General features: G+C 40.1%; 1 protein-coding gene across 1 annotated transcript; it reads right to left on the reverse strand.

Moving 5' to 3' along the window:
- Positions 1 to 8,624: 8,624 nt before the first annotated feature.
- On the reverse strand, positions 8,625 to 14,969 carry FAM200C (family with sequence similarity 200 member C). Its single transcript, XM_019433772.2, has 2 exons — positions 14,514 to 14,969; positions 8,625 to 11,063 (listed from the first exon to the last, which is right to left on the reverse strand). The coding sequence occupies exon 2, from the start codon at positions 11,012 to 11,014 to the stop codon at positions 9,230 to 9,232; it is 1,785 nt and encodes a 594-aa protein (XP_019289317.1). The 5' UTR covers positions 11,015 to 11,063; positions 14,514 to 14,969; the 3' UTR covers positions 8,625 to 9,229.
- Between the last annotated feature and the right edge of the window lie 848 nt (positions 14,970 to 15,817).

A 15,817-nucleotide genomic window follows, 5' to 3' on the forward strand; every position in this document is an offset into this window, starting at 1 on the left:
TTTGAGGGGGGATTATGAGAAATAATGGAAAGAAAAGCAGAACTCCCAGACTGAGGAAACAAGGCATAATTTAACTGCATAGGTGAGATTTAGCTAGTGGATAGGAAGTTCTTTTTTAATCTGCTATTGTGCAGTGAAAGGAGACTAATTTCTCTAAATCTTGTATTTCAAAAGACTTCTACAGATTGCTTTGAAATAACACTCAGAAGACACTTAGCTCTACATGTCTTATTCACTTAATAAAAATAAAAAATAATAAATTTTTAATAAAATAAAAAATCCTTATGCGTGCTATTGCTTATGAAGAATAAAGCTTCTCTCCCTCCCTCCCTCTCTCTCTCTGTCTCTCTCTCTCTCTCTCTCTCACACACACACACACACACACACACACACACACACACACACACACAGTTTATGTGTAACTATCTCTTTAAAGATAGTCTGGTAACAGCAGCTGCCTCTGGAGAGGATATGTGGGGCTGAGAAATGAGGTGGGGGGCACGGCCTTCACTGTGCTTTTTCCATTTCCCACATGCCTGTATTCTGTACTAGAAATAAAACACACTCTTAAGAAATGGAGACATTTGGGGAATGCTCTGTTAACATGTAAGGAAATTCAATATTACCAAGGATATAACAGTCTGACATTATATGATGCATTAAGGATTTTAACTTGAATATAATCAAGCCTTCATAGCTAAATTCTGATTAGCAGAAAATAGAGAACAGAGGAACTGGTTAGATGATATAAGAGAAAACAATTCAGAGAATGGAACATTCTTTGAAACGCTAATGTCATTAAAAAAACTAAAAGGTGTTTCAAAAAATTAAAAAGATATTTGGGGGGCAATTGGAGGAACTTTGAATATGATCTTAGTATTAGGGAGTTATCATCCAGAGGTGCATGCTGAAGTATGACACACACACACACACACACACACACACACACACACACACAGCTATTAAGCTATAGTTTCTTAGCTTCAAATGCTGCTGCTCTATGATGCCCAGGCTGGGACTCCACAAATGGTTTCTTCTTTGCCAGCTGGCCTTCTGTCGTCTGCCAACAGGAGGCACTAGAGGGAGACTGGAACTCTAGAGGAGTGGCAAGGATCTTGCTCTTTTCTCTTTTGCTTCCTGTTACAGTCAGTGTCACCCAAACAACAGTTCCTCACTCTGGCAATGACAGAATTATTTCCTATGGGAGCAGCTGGTTCAAGTTTACATTTTTCCTCACATTTCAGAACCAGCCTCATTATGCTTCTTCAGACATACTGGTAACAGCCTGCAGATGCCTTTCCTGTCCCAGCTCCATGGTACCCTTTATCCAAGCTACCAAATTTTATTAATCCCAAGCTCTTCTTTCTTCCGGCCGTCAGGTTGGTAACTGCTTTCTATGTTTTTACTACAGTATTACTTTTGCTTTTCCAGTTTTCTAATACCTGGGTAACAATTCTTTATGTTAAATTCTCTCTGTGAGAGTAATCAGTAGAGTTTGTGTCTCCTGACTGATACAGAAATTGGTACCAGAATTCTCAGGAAACAGATGCCCAAAGATGCAATTTTTGCAGGTGTTTGGATACGTCTTTAGACTTGAATGTGATATTGAGCTTCTTGTCATGGCAATGGGATGCTGGTAACCCGTGGCACAGAGCGGTACTGATTAATCAAATTATTGGCTGCAGATTATTGTGACGAACAACTTCCTGAAGCAGGTGCCTTGGGAGATCAAGTGGCTGCTGGGAATAATGAGGACTTCGAGCTCTGTGGGGTGGGATGCTTTCTTCTAAGAATGCAGGAGTGCTTACACAAAGAAAACGACATACTCGGGTCTTCAAAGTCTCAGGTCAATTCCTGGTTAGGGAGAGTCCATGGCAGCCCTAGAAGTACCTCATATCTTTTGTAGCTGCAAACTCAGACACAATATTTGTGAGGGTTGCAGAATTTAAATGTAAATTGAATTCAGTCTATGTCTTCCACTGAAAGCTTGGATGAGAATTGGGACAGTGTCTGATTCCATGACTTGGGATGAGGACATCTGCACAGGCTTAGAGGAAGTTGAAAATCTTAACCCCTAAGTCACTCTGAACCTTCCTTGTTGTCTTCACCTTCCGTGTCTGAGATTAGGCTTCCTTTGCTTAATTAAATTCTGTGTAACAACCTCACCTGAGGCAGGTGCTTTTCAAGGAGTCGCTTTTGCTCTTCAAGATCTATGCCACTGCTCCTTGTTGCCACTAGGCCCATAACTAGAGTCAGATCCAGCGTATTACAAGGAAACAAGTTCAGAGTCTGATCCTGAAGGAAAGATTTTATCATCCAAGATAACGGCAAGATTTTTCTAACTTATATAGGCAGAAACCCAGTGAATATGTGTGGAATGGGAGTCTAAGAGCGTTAGACCCAAGAAAGCAGAATATAACAGCCAAATGACTGATATGGGTGTACTTATCAGGGGTTCTCTAATGTGGTAACTTGTACTAAGAATTTGCTTATTTGGACTCAACAGTGACCTGAATATCAGGAGTTTCAAATCCCAGAACTTCCTTGGCATAATGTAGAATAAGAAATTAAAAGATTTAGGGAGAGAGAAATGTTGGGGTAAATACACTGTGTGTGACCTTCAAATTCCCTCACCCACTACTGCCCCCTACGGTATGGTTGAAGAGGACCCAGCGGACACTCCTTCACTAAGGTATTGAGCAATACATTAAAGAGATCATCCATATTCTTGAAAATTTCTGTGGTGGTTGTTCTCTGTTAGTGGGTATAATGGTAGAAGATGCTGTCATTGATTCAATGCTGTTCATTAATTTCATTGGGTTTGAAGGGATGTAGAGTAGCAGAGGCCAAATGGCAGTGTTCAGTTGCTAGAAACAAGGCGGATGCACTTAACATAATACACAGCAGGGACAAAACAGCCCTCAGAATGTTTTGACCACCAGGGATCATTGATAGTAGCTGTTGATGGTTACTTTTATGTGTCAATTTGGCTGAGCAAATGTTATTCTGGGTGTGTCTGCAAGGGTATATTTGGATGAGATTAACATTTAAATTGGTGGACTTGGAGTAAAGCAGATTGCCCTCCAAAAGATGAGTGTGCCTCACCCAATTAGTTGAAGTCCTGAATAGAATAAAAAGACCAAGTTTCCCAATCAAGAATGCAATCTCTAGCAGACTGTCTTCAGACTGCCTCCCTTTGCTGCCTGTCTGGCCTACTAGCCCACCCTGCCAATTTTGGACTTGCCAGCTTCTATAATTATGTGAGTCAGTTTTTTATAATAAATCTCTTCCTATGTATATATACACACATCCTATTCTTTCTGTTTCTCTGGAGAACTCTAATGCAGTAGGTAGTTGGTATAGGGACCTAGGAACGAAATAGATGGGAAGTCTACTAAATATTACTTGATTCATACAATAGGAAAAACTCTAGGTCTGGTGCTCAGAAGTCTGACTAAAGTCACTAGACAGAGAGTCATAGCCTCTTCTCCAGATTGCAGACGTAAACCAGCTGTCAGACCCAGAGCCCCTTGACTGAAGGACATGCTGAGTTCTCTTAAGAACTCAAAACTCCCACAATAGATACTATAAACCTTCTTTCAATACTTCCTCAGAGAGTTGCAGTCTTGAATGGGGTGACTGTATACTGCAAAAAAAAAAATAAATAAATAAAAAAAAATCCTCAGATCTGTTGGGGATTAATAAGCACTAGTCCTGAAATGGCACTAATTTCTGGACCTCAAAACACTACGATGGTCCACCAGCCAACATGGGGGCTAATGGTGGTCAGGTAATGAATGGAATATTGGCCCAACTTAAAATTAAAGAAAGCCTAGTAGGTCTGTGAACCCAGTGGTTGTATCTCCAGTTCTTGAACATGTTAATTACATTACACATACATCATAACTGGCAGAATCCCCAAATTTCCTCTCTGATCCATGTACTGAGGGTTATTGTTGTAAAAACGGTCAAGTAGAAGACCCTAGAAAGTCCTCTCCTTACCAAGGCAGCAAGCCAAAAGCAACAGCACATCCTTATAGGAAACTGAAGAGATTCATGCACCACAGGCTTGGTATCTATCATATCTCCACTTAAATTCATCTGTTTGTCCTGTGCCAAAGATTGATGGATCTGAGACTTACTATGGATTACTGTAAACTTAACAGGTGAGGACTCCAATTACAGCTGCTGTTTCAGGTGTGCTATCTTTATGAGAGAAAATCAACATAACCCTTATGGCCCTTCATATACCATTAGTGATCTGGCAAATGTCCCCCCCCACCCCCCATATCAATTTGCAATGATGACCAGAAGCAGCTTGTTTTTACCTTGCAGAACCAAGAGACCACCTCTACCGTCTTCCCTTAGGGCTACCTTAACCTACTGTCTGTTACCATATAATCTGCAGAGACTGGGGTCATCCTGACATTTCAGTATATCACAGTGGTCCACTTCACTGATGAAATGCAGACTGGATCTGACACGAAGGTAGTAAACAGTACTTGAGATGCCTTAGTAAAATGCATGTGAGGTTGGAGAGTGAGAGGTAAACCCCGTAAAAATCCAGGGACTCATGTGGCTTGGTGAAGTTTCTGATGTGCTAATGGTCTGGAGCATGTTGCAATAGATCTTTCGAGCTGAAACCCAAGGGGCTGTATCCTCTATCACCTACCACTGCAACAGAGGCATGATGCTTGGTGGGCCTTTTGGCTTTTATAGGCAATATATACCATATTTGAGTGTATCACTCTGACCCATTTACCGTAACACTGACCGTTTTGGGTGGATTGGAAAAGGCTCTGTAGAAAAGTCCATGTGGTAGTGCTAGCTACTCTGTCACTTGAAACTTAAGATCAGCAGATCCAACGACACATAATGCAGCAAATCAGGATTCTGTGTGGAGCCTTGGGCAAATGCCAACAGGAGAATCAAAGCATATACCTCTAGGGTTTGGGAGCAAATCCACACCCTCTTTTGAAGATAGCTGATTTCCCTCTTGAGAACCAGCTCCATGGGAGCTGTGTGATCCAGCAAGCCATTAACTGGACTGTGCACAGCAGCCATCAATCATCAAGGAGAAATGGCATACAAGGCAGAGAGATCAAGCAGGTCTAGAAAGCACAAGCAAGTGCACAAAGCAAAGGTCAACTCCTTGGACACTTACTCCTGTTACAAGGTTTCCTTTTCCTCAGTCTTTAACTTTGGCTACATGACCAGTTACTTATGACCAGCTGACTAACAAGAATTTTAGGTCTGGTTTATAGTTTATTTTTGCCCAATAGGCTGGTGCATTACCACGTCAATCGGGTACGTTTCTGAAATACCCTAAGGAGTATTAGAAATTTCTATTTCTAATTAGAGATTAGAAATAGTATGTCTACTATTTCTGAACCGAGCACTGTCCATAAGTATGATCTAAACTCTAGTATCCCAGGGCAGTTACTAAGGGTTTGATGACTATTCAGGACTTGGAAAGAACAGATTTATAAGACAAGTGACAAGATCTGGGGTTGAAGTATATGGATGGACCTCTTAGAATAAGCAGAGAATTGAAGATTATTGTGCTCCAGTGAATGTTCACCAAAGGACACTGTACATCCATAAGAATGTACTTTCTAGACACACAACTACAGGGGGACATAATTAACCATGAGCCCCAGCTGTTGTACTCTGAAATTCATCACCACACCTGGGCTGGTTCACACTTCCCGTGGGCTGCTTCCAGCAAATGACTGAGAGTAGCAGGAATACTAAAGTATATATGGGTCTCTTATGACAGCTGACCTTGGCTTGAGGGCTTCTCAATGGCCTAGCTGAACCTACATAAAGACAGAGGAGGCTCTCAATAATTAGGACAAGATGTATCTATTAGCCTCTTTTTCCAGTCATCCTAAGGACAGCTCAATGGGTCCGAGTACAAGAGTGGCCACGTTGGCAAGGTTGTTGGCTTATACACAGGATCAGCAACATGGACGTCCCCTCACCAAGACTGACCTACTGAGTGCCTGACCTGCCAACAGCAGAGACCAGAGACCAACAATGAGCCCTGATATGGGCACTTAGTGGCAGGTGTATTACATTAGATCTCTTCTATCATGGAAGTGACAGCAATTTACTCTCACTGGAAAAGACACATTATCTGGGTATGGCTTTGCCTTTGGTACTTCTGTTAGCCTTATTAACTGTCATGGAATAGCAAAGGAGTACGTGCTGACCTATCCACCCACTTCAGGTAGCTTTTGATGGCTTAGAAAAGTAGCTAAGATGTCAAAAGATTCATATGCTCAAGTCAGTTTTAGAGAAAAAGCCATTTATATGTTCTTTTTCCTACCAGTTTCTCAATGCCCCACCATTGTTCTGTCTGCCAATTTTGAGCCAGGAGAGGCACAGGGGGACATTTTTAATTTGAGCTACTAATCCTTTTTCTAGAGATGTTTAAGATCAGATATTTGGCAAAATCTATGATGCAGTTACATTTACTCTCAACCCATAATGTACAGAGAGTGACATCTGCTGGTCATAAAGATTACGTCTTCATCCTGATTCCTTTTGCAATTTTCCAATGACTTTAATTGTATAGTAAAAATAAAATTATCTCTTTCTTGGGAGAAAAAGAAACCAACACATGACTTATAAGTGCCAACACATGTATCTTTGTGGAAGATTTTTTTTAATTAAAAAAAAATCCAAGTTTCTTCTCCATTTAGCAGACACTAGTTTCTTTAATTTGATCAGGAGGAAATAAAACTGTTGAATTCAAAAATGAATTAAAAGCTCAGCTATTCCCTTTAAAATATCCTTTTAGTTGGAGCACGTGGGTGGTTCAGTCAGTTAAGTGTCCGACTCTTGATTTTGGTGCAGCTCACGATCTCGCGGTTCATGGTTTTGAGTCCTGCATCGGGCTCTGAGCTAATGGTGCAGAGCCTGCTTGAAATTCTCTCTGTACCGCTCACTCTTCTCTCTCTCAAAATAGATAAATAAACTTTTAAAAAATCCTTTGGGTTTTTGTTTCAGAGCAGAAATTAATGAATTTAGTTGAAGACAGAATTCTAGTGGAATTAATGAAATACTGGCCACCAAAGGTCACTTGCTTCTGGCTTTGTGTTCTAGTCCTGCTTTTTTGTATTGCTAGTTTCCACGCTTCATTACATGCACTTGCTCCCATCCTTCTTCCTTCCTATCCTTAGATACACATACGTATGAAACTTTATACATTCTCTTCCAGATTTATTCCTATATTAGCTTTGGAAATTCTTCCCACTGCTCTTGATGTTAGATTATACTAGAAAAAAAAATAGGATTGATATTATGCAACTACATTTTTAGATGAAATGCATATATGTATGTTTATTGATAAAAGTATTTTGATGGATAGCGATGAAGTCGAGTTTTGTGTAGAAAATACAAACTTCAATTTGCAGGTGGCACCTAAGTCAGATTCCATTCCCCTTCAGGACCTTTTCTCCCTATTTTTCACTATTACAAAAATGTTGTAACTACCTGCCTTATAAATAAAACTTCGCGAATATCCCCAATTCTTTCTAGGAGGTAAATTCCCAGAGGGAAAAAAATCCCCAAAGGGCAATGAATAATCAAGAAGGGAACTAAAATTAATACTACAATAATAAAACATTGGGAATAGGAGAGATGAACATTTTATAAATTCAATAATTACCTATAATCTAGAGGAGCTGATAAATTGGGGCGCCTGTATGGTTCAGTTGGTTAAGTGTCTGACTCTTGATTTGGGCTCAGGTCATGATCTCAGGGTTTGTGAGATGGATCCCTGAGCACAGAGCCTGCTTGGGATTCTCTCTCTTCCTCTCTCTCTCTGCCCCTCTCCATTTGTGCTCTCTCTCTCTCTCTCAAAATAAATAAACTTAAAAAAGTTAAAGCTGATAAATCAAAACTGGCATATGTTGGGGCACCTGGCTGGCTCAGTTAGTGGAGCACACAACTCTTGGTCTCGGCGTTGTGAGTTTGAGCCTCATGTTAGAGTTTACTTAATAAAAAACAAAACAAAACAAAACACAAAACTGGCATATGTGTTTGTTATAAACACGTTACTAACACAGAAGGGTGGAACCACAAAAAATTAAAGCAGAGACGGTTACAGTAATTGGGCAGGCAAGGAACTGTGGCTTTTCATTATAAGACCCATTTTTTAGCATGCTACTTTGATAAGATAATAAAGTTTTGAAATAAAAATGTAAATTTATTAAAATTAAAAAGCATATTTTACCAAATTATTATCCGGAAGTGTATTAACTTAAATTCCCATAGGGATTTTTTTGATGGCCCTGAACTACTATAGTGATTTCATGCCAGTTTATTTATTATTTATATTCTGGTCTATTCAGAAGTTTTGAACTATGTTAGAACAATACACATAGCATGAGATGTAAAATAAGTGAGAAAACTGGGGTAAAGGAAAAATAAGATGAGGCCAGAGGTCCAAAGAATCCATCAGAACCATCTAGAAAGCTGGTTAAGAATGAAGGCCCTGAGCTTATCCCAGGCCTGCTAAATCAGAATCTCTAGGGTGAGGCTCTGGTATCTTCTTTTTAACAGCCTCAATGACTTGGGGTCCTGATACAATTTAAAAGAAGACAAAGAGTGACTAATAGGATATTAGGATATTTATTAATGTCATGATATTTAGAGCACGGGAGCTAGAGGAATGGACATTGTAAGACTAACTCCAAAGAAGACATTTAAAAGTAAATCTTATGTAAACTAGAATCATCCGTTCTCCCACTATAACATTTCATAATCCTCTTCTGATCCCATTAACCTCCCCATAACAACACTCACAGAGATGCAACGCCTCAGTCTGTCATTTGGTCCTTCAACTTTTACTCTTAAGATGAAGAGGCATGTTCTGGGAAATCTTCTCTTTTCTCTGGCTCCATTCCTAGCCTAGTGTACCATTTAGCTGGATAGTCTAGTGCTTGTGAGTCTTTATGTATCACATCATCAGGTTAAACACACACTTAGAATTAGAAGAATTCTATGTATCAACTAGGTGGTGGTACTTAGTCTTTACTGCTGCTTGTGTTTTTATTCTCAGAACAGTTTCACATGCCTCACGTGAAAGTGAAAAGTTAAACAAGCCGAACTTTTCCATGGGATTTGGTATACCATAAATAGAAAAGAATCAGCATTGCAGTTTAATTTTACAATGAAATTAAGAATATATTAAAAATTATACATTAAAAAATGTATCAGCTTATAGTGACTTCTGTTGTAGCTGTAGCTTTTGTTCAATGATGTCTGAGAAACGAGGAACTTTTTTTGAAATAGCCACACGGATGTCATCATTCATATTAAAGCAGCTTCTGGACTTTGTTTTAAAATGTAAAAGTGATGAAAATCCCAACTCACAAAGGTATGTGGTTGCAAATGGTACAAGGATTTGTAGAGCTGTCTTTGCCAGGCTTGGAAACACTGTGAATTGAGCACACCAGAAATCCTCAAGCTTCATGGTCTCAAATTCCATGAGGATTTGGCCACTAGCTCGTAATTCAGCAAGATCATTTTTCATCAGATAACCATCATCAACAAAATCCAGATTAAAAAGAAATGGATCCAGTATCCATTTACTTGCCTCATCAAGATCTCCAACAGAAAAATATCCATGGAAGAAGCTGTTCAACTGTTGCAGATGCAGGGTTATTTCTGCTCCAATGCTGGCTGCTTCATTATCTGAAACAATTATTTCTTCAAGAAAAGGAAAGTTGGTAAAATTTCTTTTCTCAATTCGCTTTAGCCAAAATGGAAACTTCCTAACAAAAGCAGATAACTTTTCTCTAGCTGATACTGTGTTCATCCCAGTCCTTTGCATAGATGCACTAAGTTCATTTAGGTGTTTGAATAAATCTGCAAGGTATGCTAAGTGAACTTTAAACTCTTTATTTTCAAAGCCATCAACTAAATTACTACTTTGGTGGTGAAGGAACTGATTTATTTCTTCATACATTTCAAAAATATGAGTAAGTATTTGACCTCGGGAAAGCCACCTCATTTCAGTATGGAAAAGGAGGACACTATACTCTATTCCAATTTCTTCAAAAAAAGCCTGAAAGAGGCGATGATTTGGAGCTCGTCCTTTGATGAAATTTATTACCCTCACCACAGTAAACAGAGCATCTCTCAGTTTTGTAGGCAAGGTCTTTGTGACAAGTTCATGGGGATTCAACAAGCAATGTGTGATCACGATATGAGGTACCTCTTTTTTCACACAAGCAACAAATTCTGAATTTTCTCCTAGCATAGAAGAGGCACCATCAGTACAAACAGAGCCGCATACATCAAGTGCTATCTTATGCTTCAAAAAGAAGTCTCTGAAGAGATTGAACGCATCTTTTCCTTTCATTGTTAACTGCAATGGTTCACAGAAGAGAAATTCTTCTACGATCTCTCTTTCTTTTATGTATCGTACAAACGCCATTAGCTGACTGCAGTCATCCATGTCAGTTGTCTCAGCAAGCTGAACACCCACTTTGAGAGGACTGGCTTTGATGTCTTCTAGAACTTGCTGTAAGATATCCTGGCTCATTTCATCAATTCTAGAATGGATCACATCGTCTGATAAAGGTACCTGCTGAAGCTTCTTTTGTGCATCTGGTCCCAAAACTATTTGTGCTATTTCCAATGCACATGGTTTCACTAATTTTTCAGCTATTGTATGAGGATTCTTCTCCTTGGCACATAAATACGCAAACTGATATGATGCTTGTAATAAGGCATCCTCATGAGACGCAACTCCAAATGCTTTCAAGGTTTCTCTCTGATTCGATGGTGCTGGCATATGCTTCAGGCTATTGAGATCATGCCCACCTACACCACCATGCTGTCTGTTAAAATGGTCAGACAATTTCGATGGTCTGAGGTCAGCATTTGAAAATATTGAGTTACACAATACACATTGTGGGCGTTGAGTTCCATCAACCTCCGTTGTACAGGTGAACCAGTAACGAACATAGTCATCATCCCATTTTCGCTTCTTCGACATGGCACCCCAAAATTCTCAGGTAGTATTCCAGAGATGCTGCAGAATTTTGCTTTGGGAGTAAAATATAACCCACACATTAAAAATCAGTGGCTAACTGAATTAAAACAAAGCCACATCACATGCCATCCTGTCATGTGTACAATATCAAGAAATATCCTATAACATGTCCATTCAAAGTGAACCATGACAGCATGGCAGTCCAACTTAAAGCTATCAACTCACAGCTAATACCCTGGAATAAATGACTTGCCAGCAAGCTACGTATGGGATATGTGGACTCACGTAATTTGTCAATACTCATAAATCCTCTATTGGTGAACTGCAGTTATGGCTTAATTTGTTCTCAATGATGTATGTTCCAAACAAAGTTGCTACATTTTGTATTCCCTGAAATGGCATTTCACTACCACCCCCTCCTTTCATTCTACACCAAGGACATACGACACCAGCAGTTATGAACAAGGATATAGAGAAGGGAATCATTCACTAAGCACTGTAAGGGCATATTTTGACACAGTGACTAGTTCTTTTTAGTAGTTAAGGATTAGACAAGTCTATAAAACTATTTGATGCTTGAGTGGCTTTGACTCCAACTTAAGCAGAGAATTTCAAATGGGTCTGATTAAGCAGCCTTTGACACAGATTTGGCTCAGAGCTTCCTTGCTTCCAAAGTGTAACACACTACCAGTCCATGATTCATATTGTCCATGCACAAAAGCAAAACAAGTTGCTCAAGAGAAACACAACTATTCTTGTTACTGAGACTTCAGAAAAATGTCTCATAGAAGGACACCCTTTTTACAATAGGAATTTCATGATGCTTTTTCATAGAACTACCCATCAGTAAAAGCAGTCAAGAAAGAAGCTGAAACAATGGAATGAAAATAAGCAGTATTCCCAAGATTAAGATTTGTTTCAATCTGAGGACAAGAACCAGAAAGTAGCGATTCCTCCTTAGTAAATGGAGGAATCAGCAAAGTTTTTTGTTAACATGCAAATTCGTGGCCCCACCCCCAGAGATTCTGATTTCCTAGCTCTACAGTAGGGGCCCAAAATCTGTATTCTACATAAACATTTTAGATAATTTTACAAATAGTAACTAGAACAGTAATCTTTAATAAGAGATACTCATCATAATCACTGGGAACCCCTTTGAAATTATGTATCTCCCTGCGTATTTTAGAACTAATAAATCAGTTTCTCCAGAAGGACAAAAGACTCTAAATCTTGGGGCACCTGGCTGGCTCAGTTGGTACAGTATGTGATTCTTGATCTCAGGGTTGTGAGTTTGAGTCCCATGTTGGCCATAAAGATTACTTAAAAAAGAAAAGACTGTAAATCTTGTCCTGGTGATGTGAATACATATCATAGTAAATAGTCATATTTAGAGGAATAAAGACATATCCTTTGGGCCAACCCCTACCCTGCAGATATTCTAGGTTGCTAAGTAAAGTCTAAATGCTTTAATAGGCATTTAAGTTTCTGAGTTGATGACAGCCTCCTAAGAAAGTCAAAGGACCTAAAAAGAAAGAAAGCCAGGCCTTTTCCCTTTTTCTCCCTCCTTAGCAATGAGCAAAGGTATAATCCACAAATAGGCTCAAATATACCTTAGAAAAATAGTTCTGGGACATGTGGGTGGCTCAGTGGGTTGAGCATCCAACTCTTGATTTCAGCTCAGGTCATGATCCTAGGGGTGTGCAATCAAGCCCTGCATTGGACTCCGAACTGAGCATGGAGCCTGCTTAGGATTCTTTCTTTCTTTCTCTCTCTCTCTCTCCCCCCTCTGCCTCTGTCCCCCACTTGTGGGTTCTATCAATAAAGTAATAAAATAAATATATAAAAAAGAAAATAGTTTTATCTCCCAGATAAACAAGTGACCCTCTAAGTGTCCAAAGTCCTACACTACAGAATGTGGCTGAAATAACTTAACAGGGACACATTTAAATCCAAACGCCCATTTTGGCCATAAAAAAACCTCACAATAAGTAAGCCAAGAATATTAACTTAAAACACTTTCTAGTGGCTGTGCCACAATTAACTAGCTTTAAAATTTACTTCTATGTAAACTAATAAGTTGACATGCCATATAGCTGTCTGTTGAGTCAATTAAAAATCAGAAGATGTCTGCCACTCAATACAGACGATTTGAAGTTTAAAGGTTGATCTTAAGCTTTCTTTTGTCAAGTGATGAAGACTAGAGGGACAACTCTGTTTAGAAACTCTCCTAATTGATAATAAAATTATGACATCAGCATAAAAAATGCTTATCTTTCTATATTCTCTTATGTATATTTGCTATGTGTGTTTTGGGGAACAGAGGAAGTGAATGGAAAAGCTTTGCTTCAGTCTCATTAGAAATTATTACAGGACCAGTTAAGGGTCTATTCCAATCCACCCTGACTATGCTACCAAGTATGTTTTGACTGACAATGTACCTGTTTTGAACAAAAGAATTTTTAGAGAAATTCATTTGCAGCATGCCTCCTATCCCCCTCAAAAAGGGAGAATGGGTAGCAGGAATTTTCAAGATCCTTAAAGATTAATTTACCGCCCAAGAGGCTTTCTTGCATTTTAGAACCTCACAATTTTCATTTGCTCCTCTGTGGTATTTAGTAATCACAATATCCTAAAATATGTAAACGTTAAAAAGGCATCATCATGGTAAGAAATTATTGTTCATTTAAATAGATGTGATAATGGTATGCTTGTGTGAAAAAAAAAACCTCATTTATTGGAGATACAGACTTACTGGTTTACAAATGAAAAGACATCTGGGATCTCGTTTGAAATACCCTACTTCAGCGCGCGCGCGCACGCACACACACACACACACACACACACACACACACACACAGAGTGGGGTGGAGACAGAAGGCATAAGATTGGCCTTGAGTTGGTAACTGTTGGAGTTGAATGATGGGTTCGCATCACTACACTATTCTATTTTTATGTTATGTGGGGAATTTTCCATAACAGTAAAGTAAACAAAAAGAGCATTATCTTATTCAAATAGACATAATTCGTTTTTAGAATGATTCTTTTGAGAGTTTGGGAGTTATCTCAAGATGCAGAGTGAAAGATGTGATATAACAAAAATGTTTTTGCAAGTTCATGAGGCACAAGGGTATATATGAAAAGTATCACAACAGTTAAAAGTGAACATTCATATAACAGAAATCTTTGGGAAATGCTAAAATATATATTTCAGCAGTGACAACAACCCAAGTGCAACGGTAAACCTGTAACTCCAAACCAAACGTGACTCAACTTCTCTCTAGCCATCGCCCATGCCAGTCCAAGGGAGGTGGGGGTGTCCGGGGGACGGGATTCATCAGTACACTTTGCAGTTAAAGGCAACAGCCCGGAGAAAGGGGGCGGAAATGTAGTAGCTGAGCAAACACACTCCAGAGGCAAACGCCTAGGATCCTGGCTTTGTCACCTGGAGGCTGGGTCCCTTCCAAGCCTCGATTCCTTAAGTGGGGATGACAATAGTACCTACCTTACAGGGTTGTTGGGAGCTTTAATGATTAAGTGTGCATGTAAAGCACACGCAGCTCGTAACTGGTAGGACCTGTTGGTGCATTATTAAGGACGGCGCGCTTGGGAAGCGGCCCGGGCGAGCTAAGGACGCCGGCGGCGAGAAAAGAAGACTCCGCTCGGTCTCCACCCGCCCGTCTCCGAGCCTGGGCGCAGGCCCAAGGGATGCTCGGGCTTCTTTTAGGCGCCCGTCTCCGGCTCCAGGTCGCTCTCCGCTAGGGCTGGGATCCAGCCTGTGGGCGCCGGAACCGGGCAGGGCGGCGACTCCTCTGGTCGGGTCCCCGAGCAGGAAGCTACGAGGCGCGATGAGACAGAAGCGTCCGCAGCGACCTCCACCCCTGCCGCGCCAGGGTTCCATCCGGGTTCTCCTTGTGGGTTCCCGCCTGCAGACAGAGCGAGGTGTCTCTCTGCACGCAGGCGCGTTGAGCCACCGGCGGAGGGCTCGGCTGACCTGAGTAGGGAGCATGCGCGTGGCCCTCTCCTTTTTTTTTTTTTTTTTTTTTTTTTTTAAATTGTGTACGGGGGGCGAGGGGGCCGAATTTTTTGTGTCTGCCAGAGAGGATGAATGTAGAATCTAAGGAATGGAAAGTATGGTAAAGTTCACATAGTTCTTCAGAGCATTAAAATAAGATTTTGTGTGCGTCAAGCTTTGGGTTTGGATTGTAACATTCAATAATTAGCATTTTCTATGTGTGAGCAAGGGGGAAAGGGAAGGAAACTCCTTGTACCCCATGTTAAACATTCGGGCAAATGCGAGGCTGTAAATTCCATTAAGATACAGTGGAGATGAACTTCTAGAGCTTGTGTCTCGTTTGCCCATGAAGGTCACCCCTTCCCATAAATTAAAGCATGTGGATGAATTTCCTCAGAAAAATTCATTTTGGAGAAAAGATCTTCAATTTTATTTAAAATTCGTTTTAACATGATATTAAAGTTATGAACCCATATTAGATTTTTAGAGGAAAAATTCCAAAGTAGAAACTAGAAAACTGCGGAAAGAAAGACCTCCTTCCTATTTGGGGGATATTTCCTTCCAGAATTGTGACAAACTTAAAGAACAATTTAATAATCTTTCTATAGTCAGTCTTGTTAGAAGCATCCCATTAAGACTGGGGAAAGGGATAGTATCAGAGAATGTGGGATAGATGCATCATTTTCAGGTGTTCAGGGTGAATCTGGTAGACTGAAGCCTGCTTGAGGTTTCTGTCAACAGAAGAAATTGCAAAAGACCAGTCTTTCTGGTCCAGAAAGCAGGGCTTTAAGTAC

Source organism: Panthera pardus, unplaced genomic scaffold (genome assembly GCF_024362965.1).
Source record: "Panthera pardus isolate Hobbes unplaced genomic scaffold, ASM2436296v1 HiC_scaffold_2, whole genome shotgun sequence".
Lineage (NCBI taxonomy): Eukaryota > Metazoa > Chordata > Mammalia > Carnivora > Felidae > Panthera > Panthera pardus.

What these genes read in the sequence shown, in the direction of transcription:
- FAM200C (XM_019433772.2), bottom strand. Translation starts at nt 11,014, where the DNA reads ATGTCGAAGAAGCGAAAATGGGATGATGACTATGTTCGTTACTGGTTC.